The sequence below is a fragment of the Ochotona princeps genome, chromosome 9 (assembly GCF_030435755.1).
Source record: "Ochotona princeps isolate mOchPri1 chromosome 9, mOchPri1.hap1, whole genome shotgun sequence".
Taxonomy (NCBI): Eukaryota; Metazoa; Chordata; class Mammalia; order Lagomorpha; family Ochotonidae; genus Ochotona; species Ochotona princeps.
In genome coordinates, this window is record NC_080840.1 from 23,156,004 (window position 1) to 23,179,814 (window position 23,811).

The window sequence follows — 23,811 nt, forward strand, 5'->3', positions numbered from 1 at the left end:
ACAAAGAAAAGATGATTAACTGGATAGATCCTTATTTATTGCTTCATATAGATGACAGTGCAGCTGTGAATTTCCAGTAACAAAATCTGACACTAAAATGGAATTATTAGCCCTTGCAGTCTTTCAAAGCAGTTTTTCATTTCTGAAGTATTATACAAGGATTTCAATTACTTTATGCAAAGAAGTAGACACATTTTATAAGAAATACAGACACCAAGTTTTCCGGATACGATTTAGTCTAGCACTAAAAAAATTAGAAAGTAAATCTTTGTGTAAGAAAATTCAATAAACAGTTTTCATAAAGCATTTCACAAGTATACATTGTAATTCTGTGAATCAGTACAAAGCATTGCATTAACTACTCATCAAACTTTTTTTCAAATATTCTGTGTAATCTATCTCAGTGAATAAAATATATACTTTATAAATGTATGAAGCTATTATTGCTTAGAATTATATATATTTAAGGGTTATTAGGTTAATTTTTGATTCTTATTATGGTCCAATAGCCACAGAAAGCATAGAGATTTTGAGATTGTTTTCTTCTGTGTCTTATGAGCATCTCTACAAATTACTACTGTTTAGATTACAGGATAGTAATTTGAAGAAAATGGCAAAATATATTCTGAGGTTATGAACTAGTTCAAATTATCTGAATTCTGTCTTGTTAAAAATTTGTTGGTATGTGGCTTGAAAAATCAGCTTTTTAAAAATAAAGATAACCAAAGTTTTGTTTTCATTTTATTAATTTTAATTTCCCAACCTGTAGAGAAGACATGAATAACTACAAAGATGCTTTGGAAAGTTCATGGAGAGTTTGAATCATTTTTCAGTTTCATTTCTCATGAATTTTTTTGAAGCCCCTTACTTTGCAGACATACAATGTAACACAACACAATCTGTTATAGTTCGCAAATAATTTTATGTTTTTAGAAGTTTCCATTTTTCATTTGATGAAAATGTATTTTTTTATTATTATTGAAAGGCAGAGTGATAAAGAAGGAGGAGTAGAAAAGTGAGAAAGATCTTCAATCCTCTGGTTTACTCCCTAAGTGATCAGAAATGCTAGGTCTGAGCCAGGGTGAAGCCAGGAGCCAGGAACTCCATGTGGAGTTTGTAAGATGGAAGGTATCTAAACATTGAAACCTTCATTGGCTGCTTTTCCTAGTGAATTAGCAGGGAGCCGCATCAAAAAAGAGCTGTCAGGACTGAAATCGTTGCTCAGGTTCCAGATGCCAATATCAGGTGATGGCTTAACTCAGTGACATCTTGCCAGTCCCAGTTTTTAACTTTTGAAAATTGATTTCTTCAGATAAAACGAATAATTTAGATTAAATGCACTTACCACTGTTAATGCTATAGGAGCATGCATTTACCCTGACCTTTAAAATGCCTGATGCGTACATTGAAGCACATGTGTTACAGATCTGGCTGCAGCTCCTGGCCGAGCTTCCTGTTGGTACAGACCCGAAGTGACTGTGGTGATGGTTCTAGTAATGCTTTCCTGCCAGGCACATGATAGATCTGGACTATTTGTAAATAATTATAACAGCAATTATAAATTTAAACTTAATAATGACATAGAAAGTTTAATGACAAACCTCTGGGACTGTGAATCCATAATTCAGCTTGCTGCACTCCAGGCCCTTTGTCTGTGGGAAGGAAAAATTTTGGCAGAACAGAAGAGTACAGTGAAGATGGATATTCGACATTGACAGCAGCAGTGAGGAATGACTAAGAATAAAACGTTGAAAAACAACGAAAAGTTACCATTATCCAAAGATAGTTTGTAAATGTATTAAACACGGAACAAGAATCTTGGGACTGGTAGGGGGATATAAGGTATGAGAGTGGGCAAGCCCAGCTTCCCGTTGTTAGTGTCCCACATAAGGAGAGGGAAATAGGCCTATCATGAAAGCAGAGAGGGTTGGGCATGAAATCCCAGCGTATCTTATATTGCTACCATAGTGAACTTGACTGTAACCTGAACAACAGGTGACTGTTACTGTAATAGGTACACAGATGCCAGTGTGAGTGAAGAGTGTGCTGGGGGCCCCTGTGGAATGAGTGTGGGTGGGGAACATACATGTGCAGTGCAAACAGCAGCTTTCTTCCTATCCAAACCAGCAAAGGGAATAGGTAAGGTGAGGGAAGGAAGAAAGTGAATTGGAGCCCTGCCTGAAGATAGAAGTTGCTTGTGGATGTTCTGGAGTCTGCACTCCATGTTATTTGTAGTTGTGCAGGGATAATGCTGTAAACTAGCACTGTCACAAATGAAAAGGAAAGATGGTACCTGGTTTTTCTAAAATGTTGATATTTTCAGTACCCTCAAGAGATACAAAATATACCTAGCATATTTTATAGATTTGTTGTTTCAGCAGTGCAGTAGTGTTGCAGATGAATAAAATCAATCTGAGAGAAAAAATAAATATTTTAAAAGTGAAATATCACACTAAGAAGTAAAACAAAGGAAGAAGTCAAAAAAAATCTTGCCTTTCCAACTCTAAATTAAAAGAGTACTGCTTCTCCTTATGTTCTGACTTATAATCTATTTCTTCCTCTATCTCTGATGCCATTTCTACACGCTATGTATCATGCAGAATTTCTGACTTTATTAAAACATGTAGGCAACTACCAATAACTTTTGACTGCAAATATGTTGGCCTGTGACTTTATTGTCTCTGCCTAGCATGTAACCAGGATTAGCAAATAAACAAATATTTCCTTTTTGTAATAACAATTTCATAAAGGCAAAACAGATAGCATTCTTCCTTCTGAGTTAAAGCACCTTTGATTTCATGGTAGTATAAAGCAGACACAGGGCAGAAATAAATCTTTTCATGCTTACAATAAGTTTTTAAATATTTCCCCATGAATATCAGAAATCAGTCATTACCTCTGCATCGCTTTTCTTTGTAGTTATTGACATAATTTCTGTGTGTCATGAGAGAACTGGCTATGGATAACTTTGTGCTGTTTGTTACTGCAACCATGAAAAGATGGCCTTTAATTCAACATTGGTTGGTACTATGGCCTGAACGTTTCTGTTCCCTTCAAATTCACATGTTGATATTATACATTAAGGCCATTGAAAGGTGATTGAGTCTTGGGGGAATCCGCTCAAGAATGGAAATAGTGGGCTTATGAAAGACACTGGGGAGATAATCCGTACCATTTAATATGCAAGACTGTAAGAAGAAAATATCTATACCAGTAATATTTTGACCTAAAGAGAACTGAGACAGTGTGGTAATGCAGAGCTGGAGATAGAAAATTTTGTCTAACGAATTGGATTTCCCTCAGTATCACAGGGAAAGGACATGTTACCTTTAAAACTTTTTTTTTTTTTTGAGATTTATTTTTCTAGGAAAAATCAGATAAACAGAGAAAAGGAAAATCAGACAAAGAGCTTCCATCTGCTGTTTCACTTCCCAAGTGGCTACAACAGCTGGAGATGAGCTGATCTGAAGCCAGGAGCGAAGAGCTTCCTACAGGTCTCCCAAGTGGGTGTAGGGTCACAAGGCTTTGGGCTATCCTCTACTACTTTTCCTGGCCGCAAGCAGGGAGCTGGATAGGAAGTGGAGCAAATGGGATATGAACTGGTGCCTATATGGGATTCTGGGCATACAAGGGAAGGATTTAGCCAATAGGCTGTCATGCCAGGCCTAAAAATATTTTTTTAATAATCACACAATTTAAAATATTCTTGGGTATAAAAGTGTAAATCCAGAATGTTGACACTATAGCAGTGTGTGTATGTGAGTCAAGAAAAGCATTGGTGATGAATTAAAGGAGAATACAACTCAGTTTAAGTTTTACTGTTTATTCCAACCTTAAATTGTACATAAACTTTTTTTCATTTGGGTATTAATAATTTGGCTTCACTTATTCTTAAAAGAAGTCTTAAGATATTAAAAAATAAAAAGAGTAATATCTTACAAATTCAGTTCTGAGCATCAATTACTGAATGATTTTAGGTTAATATCAAATCACTCTTTATGTTAAATTTCAATATCTGCTGTCCATATAAAATATAATATGCCTCAAGCTCTTTGAAATTTTCATTTACTGTGAATGGAATGTGTAGCCATACATACCTTTGTGTCTTGTGACATCATTCAAGTCTCTCCCTGATTTTCACCCTTGGGCACCTTTCTAAATTAATTTAGTGTTACTCTTTTCCCATTCCTGATCTATAGATCAGTTACACAGCTATTCCTTTAAAGTTAAAAAAAAAAATCCAGCATATTATATATAGTTAATCTTAAAAATATCTTCTGTCTTTCCCCACCCAGTATATTGTTTTGTGCACAAATGAAAGAGAAACTAGTACAAAACATTGTTTACCTACATTTCCTGGTAAACAATGTTTTGTACTCGATTCTCTTTCATTCTACCATATAGTGAAGCTTTTGTCCAGTTTGCTTGCTTAGATCTTAACAATTCTGAAGCTTCAAATTGCTTTGAAATGTGGAGAATGTATTAGGGGACTATATTAGGTAAAATACAACCAATAGATTTACATATTAGATGTAAATAGATTTCATTCTATTCTGAATGAAAGTGAATAATTATTTTCATTTAACATTGCAGATATCATTTTTAACAATCTATTTTTATACATAATGATTATTTTTTTCAGTTCACACAGTTCAATGCATGTTTAGTTATCAACTTAAACCCAATAAGCATCTAATTGATATGAAGGAATAGAGTTTTCTACATTTCTAATTTTTTAGAATCTCAATTATAGTGTTTAAGTTTCATAATTGTATTACTACTATGAACACTTCATCCTTATTTCTGCCAAGGTAAAGCAGAACAAAATATTCAGTAATTTTGTACATACTGACATACTGTTTCATAACTGTTAACAACCCCATTAAATATTATACATGATTTGTGTTTATGGTAAAAGTGACTAAATGCTAAATTTTAAGATCTTCACATTTAAGCAAGCAGCCTGTAAATAACATTTAAGAATCTTGTGTAAAACAATATTAGGATAATTTCCTTTGGAAAATTATAAAAAAAAATAAAATTTATGCTACAGATTGAGGTTTTATCTTCTAACTGACCTTATATTCTACATTTCTTAAAATCCTGTCTGCTCTCCTGCCTTTGAGTGTCTGAATCAAATTATCCCTTGCAGCTGCTAATAGCTTTAACAATACCTGGCTTCAGGCCTGAGTACTTTTGTTTGTGGGATATCTCTCTTGAATACGCCCTGAAGCCACCACCTACTTTCCTTAGGAGAAAAAAAAAATCTTTAATTAACTGCTTATCCCATCACCCTTATCGAGTTAGTTTTTTTAAACTCCTTTAGAGACCCAGAAAGAATTACTTTTACTTGAAGGGTCTCCATGGCAACACCTATCTATTTCATCCTTTCTTAGGGAAGGAAATTCATGAAGAACTGTAAACAGGATCTCAGTTCTCCTTTATTGAGTCATTCATTCATCTATCCATTCATCCATGAACGAGTTATTAAATATTATAATAAGCAGTAATTATTATCATTTATATAAAGTGTTATTTAGTACTTGCCTAATTTAATATTGGTATTAACTCTGCATAGATAAGATTGTATCTCTTTTAGAGATAATCAAACCTTTCTCTTTTAGAAACAAAAGCAGAATTGCCAATTGAACCCAAGCTGCCTGGATCCAAAGCCTATTACTTTAATTATTATTATATTTTATGATACCGATCAGAGGGAAACTTATGATTTAACTTTTAAAACTGAGAGTCAAATCATTAACTAAACATATGAAAAGAAGCTTGTGAAACATTTAGTATATGGTGATGTGTGTCTGGCAATATCTTTATAGTATATTTTGTTGGTGAAAAAATAAAAGTGATTGTGTCCAGTGTTGTACGGTAGATTAAGTTTCCACCTAGTTCATTAGCAGTTCTGGCTGCTCCATTTTCAGTCTAGCTCCCTGCTAATACACTTGTGAAAGCAGAAAAAGATGACCCAAATACTCGGGTTCCGATCATCCTCAGGAAAGAACAGATGGAATTCCAGTGTTCTGGCTTTGACTTGGCCTAGATAGTGAACTAGTGATGGAAGATATCTATTTCCTACTCTTTCTCTCTCTCCACATCCCCCGTATCAGTGACTGATTTTCAAGTAAATAAAATAAAACTTTTTTTTGTAAAAGTAGCTCAACGGGCTAATCCTGTGCCTACACTGCCAGCATCTTGCATGGGTGCCAATTTGAACCCAGCTGCTGTATTCCAAATCCAGTTCCCTTATCATTGATTGGAAAGAAGCAGATGATGGCTCGAATCTTAGGCCCACACACACTTGAGAGACCCACAGGAAGGTCCTGGCTCCTGGCTTTGGATCAACTCAAGTGCTGCCATTTGTGGCCATTTGGGAAGTAAACCAGAAAATGGAAGAACTCTGTCTCTCTCTCTCTCTCTCTGTCTCTCTCTGTGTGTGTCTCTCTCTCCTTTCTGAAAACCTGCCTTTCAAATGAAAATAAATAAAACTTTAAAAATGGAAAACAAAATTATTAAAATATTAGCCGATTAATATGACTTATTTAGGAAAGCAGTGAAAAGCAGCAATAAGACAGCGACAATAAAGAGCCTAGTTTTAAACCCAGAAATACACTAGCCCTTTAACACTTACTTAACCAGTATTATCAAATAAGCAGTAAGTACAAGACACTTCACTGGTAATAGTGTTGAATGAAAATAGAAAAATCTCTGTCCTTGGGCCTGGTGCAATAGCTCAGTTAGCCAATCCTCCCCCTTTCAGCATCGGGATCCCGTATGAGTGCCAGTTCATGTCTCAGCTGTTCCACTACCCATCTACCCCCTGGTTATGGCCTGGAAAATCAGCAGACAATGGCCCGAAGCCTTGGGACCCAGTACCCATATGGTATGCTCCAGGCTTCTGGCTTTGGATCAGCTCTACTCCAGCTGTTGTGGTCATTTGAGGAATAAACTAACAGATGGAAGGAAGATCTTTCTTTGTGTCTCTCCAAAAACCTTCTTCCTTATAGAGCTCACATTTTCATGGAAAACAAACACATTAATAAGTACGTTCTCTTATTTTGAGTAGTACTATGTGTTATGAAAAATTGTTGTAACTATATGAGGAAAATCAGTCAAGGGGTGGGAATTTGGGGGGGGGAATCCCAGATGCTATGGAATTGTACCATAAAATTCAAAATTCAAAATAAAAATTGAAAGCAAAATAAAGCAGGAATTGAAAGAAACATCTAGTGCTATTTTTTATATTATATTGAAATTAATATATAAAATTCTAGTGATTAGTAGGCATATGGACTGGACTTACTCTGTATCTATACACCTATATGTAAGCTATTTTAAACTAATTTCATTGATGTACTTTTTGATAATTTGAAGGATGTTTACAAAAAACTGTGAGTGGATTTCAAATTGTTTCACCAAGATAAACTTCTAATTCCACTTGTAATGGACTTTGCAAAGTTCCACAAGTAATATCAAAATATAGACTATTTTTACATAAATTATCATATGATTTTAGATACTCCTTTGCAAGGTCATCTAATAATGTTGCCTGGTTATTTCTAAATATTTTTATATTATTTTTTTAAAGGCATAATTTTCTTTGTCTTTTGAGTTTTACAAGTAAGATGTGTTGATGTTTACTAGTGGTAACATGTCTAAAATGCTACTATTGACCTTTTTCTTGTTTTAATCCTTTGCATCAAAATTAATTCCTTCTCTTTGACTGTTTCACTTGTAGTGCCCTGTGGTGGAATTCTAACTAAGCGCAAAGGAACTATTTTGTCTCCTGGATACCCTGAGCCTTACGATAACAATCTGAACTGTGTGTGGAAGATCACAGTGCCAGAGGGAGCTGGCATTCAAGTATGAATATTTAAAATTTCTTCTTTGCATTGTATGTTTAGGTTAATCTTTTCATAAACAAGAGAGTGAGCATTATTTCTAAAAGTTTAGTAAGAAGTTTTGACCAAATGACATGATTTAATGGGAGGGAATTATTTTTTTTAACCTATAAGTAACAGAAAAGAAAATCAAAATAGAATCGCAAAATGAAAAATATGTTGGATCACTTAGCATGAAGTCTTGAGATGATGTGTTTTAGCTTTAATTATTTCAGAGCTTCATCTGTGTCATTTTTGCCCAGTTCATTTCTCTCTCTCTTTGCTCTACCATCCTCAGCATCTGGGTTTAATTGTTAGGCTTCCTTTTAGGTGGGCTTAAGGGGACTGTAAAGTTTCCAGTTATAGCAGTCTTCCATAGAAATTAACAGCAACCAAATCAGAATGTCCCTTTTTTATGCACCTTTTCACTGATTCTTACAAACTAAAGGAATCTGGAGAGAAGTGCAGGCAGGGAGAGGAGGGAGGTGGAATGGAGGGAAGAAAAATAAAAACCAAAGGAATTTTTTTTTTAAAGATTTATTCACTTTATTATTACAGTCAGATATACAGACAGGAGGAGAGACAGAGAGGAAGATCTTCCGTCCGATGATTCACTCCCCAAGTGAGCCGCAACGGCCAGTGCGTGCCGATCCGAAGCCAGGAACCTGGAACCTCTTCCGGGTCTCCCACGCAAACCAAAGGAATTTACCAACAAACTTTTCACCTGACTTGCTACAAGAACTTTTTGAAAACAAAGCTGTATTTATTACTAAACTATATACTGGAAACAGGAAAATTGGCGCAATTATTCAGCTCAGACAAATCAATGTCAAGTAACTGCAGTAGGCAAGAAGCTAAGCCTCCTGGGGAGAACATATTTCAGTTAATTTAACCAAATCAGCTCTCTTAGCGTAGAGATCCTATTCTACAATCAGTAGAGTGTGAACCATTTCATTTAATTGTGAGCAATTGAGGGAGAACAGTTGTATCAGTTCATGTGTTTTATACAGAAGTTGTTTCTGGATGAATTGATGGCATTTTACTACTAAGTCAAGATACATTCAATAAAAAGTCACTGTGCCTCAAAAAGTATTGCATTCACTACTCATCTTAAAAATAATCCATTTACTTTCCTCATTGATTCTTAAGGTTTTTCTAGAGGTAATTAGAATATAGCAATTATGTTAAAGGCAGCCAAGAGACAACGCTTTAAAACTGGAATTAGATAAAAGCCTATATTTTACCTTAAGAAAAGAAAACTTTGTGAGATATCTGTAATTTTTTAGAAAATACAAAAAGTTACTGACAGGCATCAACTGTAAATGGGCCAATAAATAGATGAGGGATTATTATAGAAATCAGGAGGCTATAGAGATATGCTTACATTTTGCTCAGCTGTACTGTATTTTATGTGCAAATTAAAAAATAGAAAAAAATAATCTTATCATACTATATAGCAGACCTAACAAGGATGTTATTGTCCATGTACAGGCCGCACAGAGTATATAAAGATTATTTGAAAATTTATTCATTGATATCGGGTTATTTATTTTTGCTCATGTGAAGGTAATTAAGACTCTAGAATTTTTCTGCAGCTATCCTCCTCTGGCTTTGAGCAAGTGCATCGTGGATTCAGCTCCAGTGCTAGAGTGGAGCTGATCTCACAGTGAGCATCTGTGATCATGTCCGTCGCACTGCCTATCTGGCTAGTTCTCCAGAGAGTCATATCTTGCCCTCTGTATCTCTCAGACAGCCAACTTGTTTTGCCCCTCCTATAACACTATTATTTTCTTGGATTTGGTATTATTTTATTTTCTACTTCTATAGCTCATGCTTACATGATTCCTACGTGAACTTTTTGTTCTTTTAGTATGTGTGTCCACCCCACATTCTTGTTCGCCTCTTTTCTATTATCCATGGAGCAAACAGAATAAACTGCTAAAAAATCAAGCCAAACACTGTCACTTTCCTGTCCTTGTACGATGCCCATACCTCAGTTCCAATTCCCAATATTCTTAACTGTTTAAATCAGCTTATCACAGATATGGGTGTTCTGTGCTCATTTCTTGTCTGCCCTATTCTCACGGCCTCATTACCTAGTGATAACCTGGCATTGTTTTGCTTCTGGATCTTTCTTCATATTGATTCTTCTATATGTAACATTCTCTAGGATCCCCATTTATTGAATAACCTTAATCACCAATTCTGTCTCAGCTCAAATGTAAACTTATGAACTCGGGATACAAAGTTGCCTTACTATGTAGTCTTATAGCTCCCTACAAATTCTCCAATAGTATCCAGCACATTTTATCACTTATAATTATCTATGAGATCCTGAAGACAATAACAAAGTATATTCTGGAAGCTAGCACAGTGTCTGATGAGATATATACTCAGTGTTTTCAGAATGAGTCCCTTAATGCTTCAGCAAATGGTAATGTTTTGATTGTTTTTGTGTGTTGCAGAGAGGAATTAATGTTATGTCTTCATAAAAAAACTACCCTGTATTCAATTTGTTCTATGCAAACACTACTCAAAGCTAATAAGTATTCGTAATAGTAGAAAAATATTTTGCCTTGGAAGAATATTATTGCTGTTTAACATAATACAAAACATAGTTTAGGCTTAGCCAAACATTCAGCAAACTTACAGCATATGAAATATATTAGATTTCAAAATCCAAGAGCTTTAAAATATTGTTAAACATGTATTTCAAATTAACCACTATATAGATGTGAATTGTGAACATATTAATAAACTACAAGAGTTTATACACACAATCCTCTTAATGACTTGTATTTGAGTTCTTCCTAATTTAAACTGAAATAAAAATGGGACGGAAATTGGTGGAAAGAGGAGAAGAAAGTTCATTTATAATTCTGAAAAAATTAGAATGATACATAACGATCATACATTCTTTGGAAATAACTGTGACGCCTAGACCAAATTATTATGTTAATATTACATGAAATATTTTGATGACTCATTAATTTGCTTGATTCTCTTAGTAGAGAATGTTAGATAAATTCTAAAGAAGGTATATTTAACAGTAACAGTTAAAAGTATCAAGCAAAGAACAACCTTAAGTGATAAACCATGGAGCAAAATATGTTTGATACGTAATTGTGTTGTAGAATAACCTTCATGAGGTAATATAATCTTCCAAGCAGGGTAAGTAGATTTACAGCATCTGTAGGATAGATATCTGGCGTGAATGTTTGGAGCTTAATTACTTCATAACTTATTCCTATTGCCTTGATGGATAGCTTCTTCTAATGCAAAGTTCCTTGAACAGCTATGCTAGTAACTACTGGTTTTAAAATCTTTAATTGGCTCACTTTGGGCTTTATGTCACAGTGGGTCCTCAGTCATTTATTTCATTCTCTTAAGAGATAACATTTGCAATATGAGCACGCTCTGTAAGTGTACCAGTATTGCCAGGAATTACCTGCATTTTGTACAGAACCAGTAATTTCCCACAGTTGGCAGATTGTATTAGATTTGTGTGAGTGATGTGAAAAATTACTGTGAAATTTATAGCAGCAAATAAATGAAAATCATTTTCTCATGGTCTAGAGACCAGAAGCACAAATCAGATTTTTACTGTGTTGATATGAAGACTCTGGAAGCAGCTCTCTTCTACTCTCTCAGGCTTGGGAGAGCCTCTTCCATGTGTATTTCTATGCTAATAGCTAAAAACATTCCTTGGCTTCTGGTCACAATAGTCTAATTTCTTCTTTCCTATTCACATTGCCTTCCTTGCATCTGTCTGTGTTGAATTTCTTCCTGCATTTTTCTATCTCAGCATCCTTGAGCCTGCTAAATCCAGGGGATAATTTTTACATACAGTATTTGCAGGCTTGAGTGAATAGAATCTCATATTTTGGGGAGCCATTATTCAACCGTGTGTGTGTGTGTGTATTATATTCAGAATAAAACAGATTTTCTTACTCCCATCCAGGCAACAGTTATTCCCAGAGATAGCATTTTTGTTTCCTTGTAGATACACACTTGATTATCTGGATCTTCCCTTCTGCTGTTTTGGCTTCTTACCTGGTTGAATCTCTTATCACTTCTCACTTTAATAGATATGGAAATGTTATTTCAATAGGCACACAGATTGTCTTTTCACTTTTATTTTCTTCACACAAGTCAGCAATGTATGTAAAGCACAGTTCTGATTATGTTTATCCTTCTACTTCAAAAGCCTTATGGGGAATACTGATGGTATGATATATCATGTACAATAATTATCCTATTGTTCAGGCTTTATAGTTTCTCAACCTCTTTCAGATAAAATTCAGCCCTTAATACATATTGTATAATAGTTTGACTCATATATACATATTAAAAATGAATTAGATACATTTATTTGTGATGTCATACATGTGCAAACTGAGGCATAAAGAGAGTAACAGCACTCTTAGAATTATATGTCAACAGCAGAGGGAGCCAGAAACAAGCAAGCCCAAATACTCTGAATTTGTCCACTAAGCTCTATTGCTTTTCATTCTCTGCTTTTCCAAAATTGGTGTACACATTTCCTATATAAATACCCTCCATTTGTTTAGTTGGATTACTGATGGTTCTCAAAGTATAACTCTTGCCTTCCCTACTCTACAGTTTTGTGTGATCAATATTTTTTTTAATTTGGAAGTCTCTCATTATTTTAAGATCTCAGACCAAATCTCAACACTTGTATATATTTCTTACATTTATTTTCTTTAGCTTAATGCAAATGAAAGAAAATTAGAGGGGTGGAGAGAGAATTGGCCATTGTTAAAGGTGTTGGTCATAATTCCAAAACTTTAATTCTGGCTTTCTTCCTGTTCTGGAATATTGCCATTAGATACAACGCCAATCACACAGACAAGGTGTCTGGTGCCATGTGGTACTCACCCCTGGAAAAGAGGTACACGTGTAGTTTAAGAGTGATGATGGACTGTTTTCCAAATAAGTCATTTTTAGTGAATGAAGTTTTATAATTCTTTTTAGTGCCAACATTTACAAATGGCTTCAGTGAGCTATGATAGATTTATCCTAAATGAAATTTTCCCTTTTCCTACTTTAAAGGTATAAAATAATTAGGAAATAAAGAATGAAAAAATAATATCCACAGCTGTAGGGGTCCTGTGGGCTCTTGCAAAAGCTCAAACTGTGCTAAGTGATGTGTAACAAAGTAAAAATGCCTCTTTCATTAGATTAATTCTGACAGATATGAGAGCTAACTCCCCAGCAGTTCCCTTCTCAACTTTAAGGACAATCAGTCATTTAATCATGAAATTTAGGTAATTGATACTTACCAATTAAAAACCTAGAAGCCAAAATATTAAAAGTGTTCATGTGGGACAATGTTAAAAATTTGAAGTATAAGGTAGAGAAAAACAAATGGGTTAAGGTTACATAATAAAAGGAAAAATGTGTTCAGGAATCATCCCAGATTAAACATTTACATTTTCCATTTTGTATCCATCTATGCTGTAGGACACAAATGTTACTGTTTCTTGATAGTGAAAGCAACGGACAATAATCTAAAACTTCAAAAACGTAGTACTAATGAATTACATATTTTGGCAGTTCACAGTACCGAGTCGTTACTTAAGCTAATGAAGAGAATGCACTGTGATAGTGATGGATATTTTCCATGTTATATCCATAATGAGCCCTGCTAGGTGCCCACTAAGAAGACTGTTAGAAAAATTAGCCGATGTAGCTCTGTGCCATAATGGCAAGAATCTGTTCTGTTGAAATTCTCCTGTCGTGGGCCAGGCTTTGAACTCTCTCTTTCTTGGGAAATTGGTGTTTTTTTATATTTACCTTTCCAATGTAACTCCTTACCAGTAATTATTATTTCACAGGTGCAAGTTATTAGCTTTGCTACAGAACATAATTGGGATTCTCTGGACTTTTATGATGGAGGAGACAACAATGCTCCAAGACTTGGAAGTTATTCAGGTAACTAAGAAAACCAGCCTTAATAAAAATGTGGGTATAATTAAGGATATAAAAATATTTCCAAAGAACTCCCTGTAACCACTTGATGTTTTCAATTTGCTTTTTATAAACCATACACAATGAATTAAATTATCCCTGTAGGCATTTAAAAGTTTTAAAGTTTAAAGGTAGTGTCATAATTGCTATCTAAAAGCTACTTGCTTGTTCTATATTGTTACTATGTTCATGTCTGTATAGTTATTTAGTGATGCCTTTATGTCCACAATAATCTTTTCAATTGAGTTATGGTTCAGGAATTATATGTGTGCTCTTTTCTTCCCCCCAAGAAAAACAGAATAAAATAGTAATATTTAAAAATTATATTGTGCTTGATAATTGTGGTTGCTTGGTTATACCACAATTTAATGAATGATATGTATTCATTGAAATAATTATAGGCTGCATGACAACATGGCAAGTATTACAAGTATTTTATGTGAAAACAAAGACAATATATAATTATTTCTATAAAATAAAAATATATAATTACATTATGTGCATATGAATACAAAAGCTCACATATAAAAATACCAGAAGAGAATTGAAAATATTGACAGATTTTTAATATCTTCTATTAGGTTTGTTAATGTATTGAAGGTACCCAATACAATAATCTGAATGATTCTTTGTATAATAATATAATGATGACAGAAGTGATGAATGAGAACTGTCCTTTACTAAGTGCCATCTTTCTGTGAATTTTATCATACATTTCCTCACTTGATCTTTCTGACAGTCTGAGTGATAAAAGCTCAGTGATTGTATAGATAATATTAGGAAGACATTGGGACTAAGCTTAATGACTTCAAAAACAGGGCTGTTAATGACAGAGTTCCCTGAGAGACTTGCAGCTAATTGAGAGAATATTTTAGAATATTTTAGAATATCCTGGTCTCCAGAGATTGCAGTGGGACAGTATGAATAAAGCAAACAAAACAAGTGTGAAAACAGTCAGAAAACAAAGCAAACAAAACAAGTGTGTTCTGTAATGATATATGCATATTTATTTTTTTTCGGGAAAGGCAACAAAAGAGTGCAAAAGTTGTACGAAGCAACTGTAAAGAAATATGTACATAAAAAGCAATGTCTAACACTGTTGACTCAGTTGCTTATTGAACATTATAATAGAAATGAATAATTTTCAAGCTTGGCACTTGAATCTTTGTAATTTAAGGAACTTGAACTATATGCTAAATATGAAATAATCAGAGTAATTATCTCATGCAAATATTTCATATTTAATATGCAGTAACTAGATAATTTAAATTTGCTTTACTTCAGGAGTTTAGGAGAACATTGACATTTATTCAAAGTAAGGAGTATGCATGCTAATTATCAGGTTTGTTACCAGATCATAAGCAGCATTGCAGTAGTTGACAGAGTAGAAATGTGTATACAAAAAATAAATGTAAACAAATAAATATAATATTAATTTATGTATACAAAGAATTTTTCCAAATCCCCAAACATGTTATCATACAATAGATTCACATGAAAAATTTACAGTAAGCTTGTTTATTTTCTTATTCATGGAATATTGAAAATTACATGAAATTTTAAAAAAATAGTAATTTTAAGTTAAGACTAAATTAACAGCTTTGACTTCCATGAGCTTTTTTTTTTTTTTTTTCGCTCCTATTGAAGAAATCTCATAGATCAGTATTCTTGGAGATGGTCATAAAGGGAAAATGAAACAGAATTGTGAGACAGAATTTTTTTTTTCTAAGATTTATTTCTCTATTTGAAGGAATTACAGAGAGAGAGGGGAAGCCAAAGAAACATCTTCCATCCATTGAATTACTCTATAACTTGCCTTCATGGCCAGGGCTATGCTGTGCCAAAGCAAGGAGTTTAAGAACTTTATCTGGAGTCTCTCACATGGGTACAGAGGCCCAGATATTTAGGTTATCTTCCACTGCTTTTCTCAGACCGTAAGCAAGGATCTGGAAGGGAAGTGGGGCAATCTGGTCTTGAACAAGTGTCTTTGGGATGTTGATACTAAAGAAGTGAAGACAGAAGCTTTACTGGCAAAGCCAGAGTTTTGACCTCCTCAGGAATGTGTGTGTGTGTGTGTGTGTGTGTGTGTGTGTGTTTAAACATTTTTTTTATGAAAGCGTTTCTCTCAGGGTGGCATTGTGGTATAGTGGGTAAACCCACCACCTACAGTGCCTGTATTCCATATTGGCGCTGGTTTGAGACCTGGCTGCTCCATTTCTGATCCACCTCCATGCTAATGTGACTGGGAAAGCAATGGAGCATAGCCCAAGTACTTGGACCCCTACACCCAAGCTAGAAGCCCTGGGCTCCACACTTCGGGTGGACCCAACTCCAGCTGTTGTGGCCATTGGAAGAATGAATCAGGGCATGTAATCTCTCTCTTTCTCTCCCTTTCTCTCTATAACTCTGCCTTTAAAATAAATAAGCAAATAAAACTTTAAAAAAATTCCTGAAAGGCAGTTTGACTAAAGCATGATGTTAGTGGCAACCTTCTGGGTGATTAAGTTACATTATTTAACTTTACTATGGTATTATTTTGCTATCCTTTACCTGTGTTTCAATTATCATTCCAGGAACAACAATACCTCATCTTTTGAATAGTACATCTAATAATTTATACTTGAACTTTCAATCTGACATCAGTGTGTCCGCTGCAGGATTTCATCTTGAGTACACAGGTAAAACTGTTATATACTATTCATTAAACTTAATGGTTAGGTCTACTTTCATTTCTGAAAATCACATTGGTAAATGAAAATCTACAGCAATCTTAAGAGCCTTAAGAACAAGGGAAACGTTAGCTTTTTTCCTTGGAATTTGAAACTGTTCCATATTAGAATATTACAAGTATAAAATCAAATTTAGAATAATTTATAAATGCTTCATACTATGGTAAGAATAATTATCATGAGATATGCTCTATTAACAAAAATCTAAGTGTACAATGCAGTATTGAATGTTATACTATAGTTATACAACAGATCTCTACAATGTATCTTGTCTAACCAAAACTTTATAACTTGGTCAATAACTTCCAATTTCTGCTTTTTGTGACTTCTGGTAATACCATCTTCTTCTGTTTCTGTAAGATTGAGTATTTTATATAATCTTCTATTTTTATATGAACAGAAGACTTTATTAGGGAGGACAGAGTGGTGGTGATAAGTGGGGATGGCAGTGAACAGAGGGAAGGGTGTTTGAATTCAGGCTACCCACCTGAGCAGCAGGCTGGACCCTTCTTAAGGAAGGGAGCTGCAGAATACCATAGGAACCCTGAAAAGCGGGTGAGGAATATGCAGAAAGGTTTCTTGGAGAAGTTTAGAGCACATTGTCTCACTAGCTCGGGATATGTTAGGTGGGATTTTCCAGAACAGTAAACTTTCCACGAGCCTTTAGGTTAACTATTTGGACTCTATTTCATCAGGCCTGGAAGATTCAGGCCCAAGGTTCTAACAAATCTGGCATTTTAGCACATATAGACCGAAACAACAACAGCAGCAACAACAGAAGTTTTAGTTTTATGTATTCAAGAGCTCTGGAGGAGAGAAAAGCTGGCAATGGGGATGCTGACAGTCTCTGGTTACTTCCTACTAAGAGGGGGCATAGTTAGGGGGTACATCTCCTGTTAATGCCAGAAATACTGGAGAAGTGGCTAGAATTGAGCATCTTTGAGCAGGATCTTATCAACATGAGTCTAAGTGATGTCCTGGACCATTGGATAAAACAAACAAAAACATATTTTGATATCTGAAGGTGCAAGTAAAGAAAAAAAAGTTATGAGATGTGTGAAGGAACATAAACCAAGGTAGCCAGGAAGAATTTTTGAACCAGTTGTTTCAAGAGTCAGACATCCATTGTTGATTTCTGGATGCTCTGTCACTTTGTGAGCAGCATCAGGAATAAAACTGGATTGCTTTACATTAAAACAATATTCTTCTGCATCCATACTGTGGCATGGTAAGCTAATCTTCACCTGCGATGCTGGCATTCCATATGGGGGCCTGTTCATTTCCCAGCAGCACCACTTCCTATCCAGGCCCCTGCTTATGGCCAGGGGAAGCAAAGATGTCCTAAGTCCTTAAACACCTGGCATCCATTTCGGAGACCCAGAGGAAGCACCTGGATTTGCCCAGCTCTGACCATTACAACCACTTACACAGTGAGCCAGCAGATGAAAGATTTCTTTTTTCTCTCTGTACTTTCTTTTCTTTCAAATTAAACAGCAACAACAACAATAATGTTTTATTTTGGGGTAATCCTCCCAAAACATTCAGAGTGCCTGCCAATGTGGCACCTGTGAGAGGTTGTAGGGGATTGTTAGAGTTAATTTGTGTTGCTTCTGACAATTTATAGGAAGGCAGCCCACACAGAAGTGAGAGCTAAGCTCCCAGGCACAGGGAGGGCAGGGAGCTTGAAAAGTGAAACAGGTTGGGCGTATGCACCATTAGTTGCAGGAACCCACAGTAATTAGCAAGGTGAGCCTGCTGGTTTATAGAGCCAGTAAACTTGATCATTATTCCACCTAGCTTGAGAAAGCTATATATCCCAGGATAATTCAGTCCTGGCACAGGCCCATATTATGTACAAAAAGGTGACTTGACTAGGACCAAGTTTCTGGAAAGCTTATGTATACAAAATCAGTTTAATTATCTGAAATACAAGAAAGACACTTTGTTATTTCCAATCAAAATCATTACTGCAATCGGATGATCATTTGGGTAATAATGATTTACTTATGTTCTCTCTCAAGTGTACTCCAGGAAGTTAGGATCTGTAAATTGATATCACGTCTTATTTTTTTTTACATTGAATTCTGGTATTAATAATGGAGGTTAGAGTTTAAATCCTTATGTACTGTATAATATTTTAGAGTCTGTTCCTTAAAGATGCTTCCTCCAACAAACTATTATCACCTTGAAATAATCTTCTTCAGGTCATTCATCCATTGCTGCAATATCATGAACTACACTGGAAGCTGTAATAGAATAAAAATCTCAGTGGGGAAGACTGGAGGCTACAAGCATAGCATGTACTAAACAAACACTAAGCTATTTTTTCATTATTTTTATTTTATAATGCAGTTTGCATTCTAAATGTTGCAGCCTTAGACACAATACAGATTTTATTGTAACAGTTTATGAAAATCTGTAACACAAGACTCATGACTCACATATTATTCATCCAACTAACAGATATTTTAACATTAAAACTTGCTTATAGTTTAATTTTTAAAATTCATTCATGTATACTTACTTTGAAAGACAGTGAGGGGAAGGAGGTACAAGAGAAAAAGAGAGAGGTTCATTGTTTCGCTTCCCAAATGCTTGCAATAGCTGGGGTTAGACCAGGCTAAAAGCGGAAGCTTAGAACTCTGTCAAGGTCTCCCAAGTGAGTAGCATGGACCCCAATACTCAAAGCACCATGGGCTGCACATTATCTGGAAGCTAGAATTTAAAGCAGAAACTAGGGCTTAAACCTGTATGGGATGTGGATCTCCTATGTGGCATCCTAGCCACTACACCTTGATTAACATTGTGAATGTTTACTATAAACTAAGTGCTACGGTCAACATGGGAAATGTAAGTAAATATAAATTATGGTATTTTCTTTGAAGTGATAGCTGTCTAGTAAAAGAAGAAGATAAACCAATAATTAAGTAGCAAATATATATATATATATGTGGCAGACTGCACAAAAGCAATACACAATCAGTTTCATTTCAAAGTTTAGGGAATACGTCAAACAGGAGCTGATATTGGTCATAAATTTTAAAAACAAAACAAAACAGGAATTTTAGTTAGATGAAAAGAGATATTGATATTTTCAGTAGAAAAAATTTAGTTTTGTAGAATTACAAAATACGGATATTAGGAGAATTTTGGCTGTTCCAGTAGAGCTTGTGTTTATTTGAGAGAGCAACAGGAAACTAAGGGTGTTAATAAAGGTGTGCAGACTCCAGAAAAATATAATGTCATAATCAGAATGTGACTTAAATGACAGGTGCTCTTCTTTCTGGGGAAATGGATATTTGACTGTGATTTCTCCCAGTCACTGAGTATTTCCTTCATCTGTTTTCTTACTCGCTGATGAGGTATTGAGAACAAAATTATCTGATAGCACGGTTGCTAAGCTCACCTGCCTTGGTATTTACTTAAAACGTAAATACTGCCAAGTTGGCTAGCTTGTGTCATTGTAGTTATCATGTGCCCCCTTGAATTTGAGATAATGACTTTGTCATTTTGAAATGTTGAACCTAATTATTATTCTCATTTGTATCATTGGATGCTCCTTCTGCTTTTTCTATTTCCCCCCATTTAGGTCTCATTTGTATTTCTAGGTATTTCATTATTGCATATGATTTATTTCCTATTACCTATTAACTGGCAGCAATAATTTGGACCTCTTGTTCCAACAGTAATTTGCTTTTTTCACACATTAATTTTATGGTACTTTACTACTTAAGTGAAGGAATTACTTGTTGTGAAGATTGTAGCCTGCCTTCCCCTCTGCTTTCCCGATCATTCTCTCCATTTGTCGTGATCTCATTCTGTCTTTTCCTAACACTGAAATTCTTAGCCCTTACATGCTGTGCAAAATGTCTTAATCTCACAAATACTATTAGCTCAATCCAGAAGACAGATCCTTTTCACTCTTCATCCAACAAGATTATCTAACACCTGTGTGCTACACATTATTGACATTAGTAATCAGAAAAGTTAATTTATTCTTATTCCTGTGGAGCTTACTAGTCTTTTAGATGAAGATAAATGAAAAAATAAATATGTAATAAAGAAACAACATATACAATATTTCAGAGGCAAGAAATAACTTATTCTTGTATGACAAAGTACCATCATGTTTTACAAATTCTAATGTTTATGTGATAACTTAAATTAGCATTTCAGGGCCCAGCACAGTGGCACAGTGGTTAAGGTCCTCGCCTTGAACGTGCCAGGATCCCATGTGGGTGCCAGTTCTGATCCTGGTAGCTCTACTTCCCATCCAGCTCCCCGCTTGTGGCCTGGGAGTCAAGGCAGTCGAGGACGGCCCAAAACCTTGGGACCCTGCACCTAAATGGGAGACCCAGAAAGAAATTACTGGTTCCTGGCTTTGGATCGGCAAGGCACTGGCCATTGTGGTCACTTGGGGAGTGAATCAGTGGATGGAAGATCTTCCTCTCTGTCTCTCTTCCTCTCTGTACATCTGACTTTCCAATAAAATAAATACATCTTTAAAAAATTAGCATTTTAAATTATGGTTCCAAATGAACACTTATTTTGCTATTTTATTCATATATTTAATTAGTAAATATAAGTCTCAAATACTTACAGTGTGCAATGTGTTATTACAGTATATTGTATACAGTATATAATATTATATCAGATGCATCTCTCACATTCTATATAATAATATGCATTAGAAAATTAATATCCTCTTAATTCACTATTTTTTAAAAATCCCATTGTTGCCAACCATGGTTACCTTACTGTGCTATAATTGTTCCTTCCCTCCATTTATACCTGAATTCATTAATCATCTTCTTACTATCTCTTTCTCCCCTTAACACTCTTCCAGGTCTTTCTGTTCTTCTCTTATTTCAATTAACAGCATTTTCCTGTTGCATATTTATCATGTTTTTTGTTCACTTATCTATCAGTGGGTAACTACACTGATTCCTACATTAGCTGTTGCAAAAGAACATACAAATGTAAGTATTTAGATATCTCTGACATACTGATTTCAGTTTCTTTGGGTATAAACTCAGTAAGTGAATGGCTGAATCATATTATAGTTTTATTTCTAGTTTTTTGGGGAACCCTCACATGGTTTTTCATAATAGCTGTGAAAGATTACATTTCCACAAACAGTGTATATGAGTTCCCGTATGTCTACATCCTTACCAGCATTAGCTATATATATATATTTTTTTTTTCTTTAAAAGATACGTTATTTCTTTGAAACCAGAGTAACATAGAGAGTCAGAATGAGAAAAAAGATCTTTCATCTACTGGTTCACTCCACAAATAACTTTAAGCAGCCAGATCTGAGCCGTGCCAAAACTAGGACCATGGAACTCCATTCCATTGGTGGCAGGGACCCAAGTAGTTGGACCATTTTACATTGATTTATCAATATGATTAACAGGGAACTGATTTTGAAGTTAAGTATTTGGAACTTTTACCTGTGCTCCCATGTGGTATGTGCTCCAATGTGCTAGAGAAAATGGGTTAGTCCTTTCTGCCATGATTCCCACACATTTAATTATTTTACTAACAGTAGTGATAATTGTGGTGATATGTTATCTTAGTTGTGGTTTTGATTTATGTTTTCCTGATGATAAGTGATATTGAACATTTTTTTAAAATAAATGTTGTGAGTAATGTACATATATCCTCTTTTAGGAAATGTCTATTTAGATTGCTCATGCATTTCTAAATCTGACTATTTGTGAGTTTCTTTTTTAAATATTGATTTACTTGAATTCCTTTATTATGCAGGAGGTTATTGTCTTGTCAGATAAATAGTTGGTAAATAATTTATCATTTTTGCTGGTTGTCTCCTCTCCATTGTTTCCTTTGATGTACAGAATTCCATTTTGATAAAGTCCATTTCTCAAATTTTCCTTTGTTGTCTGAGTTGAATCTATATCATAATCAATTCCTATCCTTCCATTCCTAGAAGGATCATATTCATGATGCAGGAAGTAAATATAATTAAATTTCGATGATTCACTTCTAAATTCACAGTAATCTCCCTTAAGCGCAATGTTTCTATGTTCCATTTTAATTTGAAAATATCTTTTGGTTGAAATGTATCTCAGTTACAAAAGTTGTTTTCTGTTGTTTTTTTCCCATGCAATAGCAATGTCCTAATCCCTCTCTTCTTGTTGGGAAAGTTATGTGATCTTTCAGAATATCTTCTGATTTCTGTCAGACAGTTAAGGTGGATCTTGTCATACAAGGGAAAGAAATTTGATATCAAGTTTAACAGTCAAGTCATTGAGGATTTGTGTTCACATTTCTAAATAGGCAGCGCATGAAGTTGAACTCAGTGTTGGAGCACTTGCGGTTACATAGTGATTTTGATTGCTTATATTCTAGAACTGTTGAATTGATATTTTGTCAGGAATGACGTTAACTCTCTAGGGCAGTATGGACATTTCTTTTCCTTGCATAAAGGCTGTTTACTAAATCTATAAGAACTCTTTTGTTTCTGTGTCACCATGTGTCGTGTCCACTTTTAATCACTCATGCAATTAATTTTGGTCTCTTTTTCTTGGTTAATATAATTACAGACATAATATTTTTATATTAAAATAAGACTACATTTCATTGACATTCTGTGTTTTTTTTATCTGTTTCATTTTCTGCTCCGATGTTTAATATTTTGGCTATTACTTACTGGTTGGATTTACTATTTTTTTTCTAGTTTCTTGAGTTGTACCACTAGGTTATTTATTTGAAGTATTTGTAGCTCTTCTGGTGAAGGAACTTATTGATATGAATTTCCGTCTTAGTGTTGTTTTCGCTGAGTCACTGAGCTTTATTTTAGGTGTTTCTTTTTTTTTTTAATTGTGTTTCCCTTTGTTTCAAAACGTATTTAAGCTTCTTTTTTTTAAAGTGTCACTTAAGTAACTGTAGTGGAGGGGAGAACCTGAGAGGGAAAGAGGAAAGCAGAGAAATAATTAGAAAGGAAAAGGAATAAACCTTCCATTTGAGATCCGCAAATGTCTGCTAGATAACATTCAGGCTGGAGGGAGATCATAACTAAAACATCTTACTCAACTCACATCTTGCTTCACTTCTCTCTTTAGTAAATATTAAGCCACTTGTTGGAACTATATTGCACATTATTCATTTTCAGTAGGTCACACAAAATATATTACTGGTGTTTTGTCCTCAAGGGATATTTTCTTGGTAACTTGAAAGTA

At 34.7% G+C, this 23,811-nt stretch overlaps 1 protein-coding gene across 1 annotated transcript in view; it reads left to right on the forward strand.

Annotated features, from left to right (window-relative positions):
- The window catches only part of CSMD3 (CUB and Sushi multiple domains 3), an 878,998-nt gene that overhangs the window by 749,269 nt on the left and 105,918 nt on the right, over positions 1–23,811 (forward strand). The window contains exons 36-38 of the mRNA XM_058668892.1: positions 7,748–7,872; positions 13,748–13,844; positions 16,454–16,558. Coding sequence (XP_058524875.1) covers positions 7,748–7,872; positions 13,748–13,844; positions 16,454–16,558 — 327 coding nt within the window. The remainder of the gene's footprint in view (positions 1–7,747; positions 7,873–13,747; positions 13,845–16,453; positions 16,559–23,811) is intronic.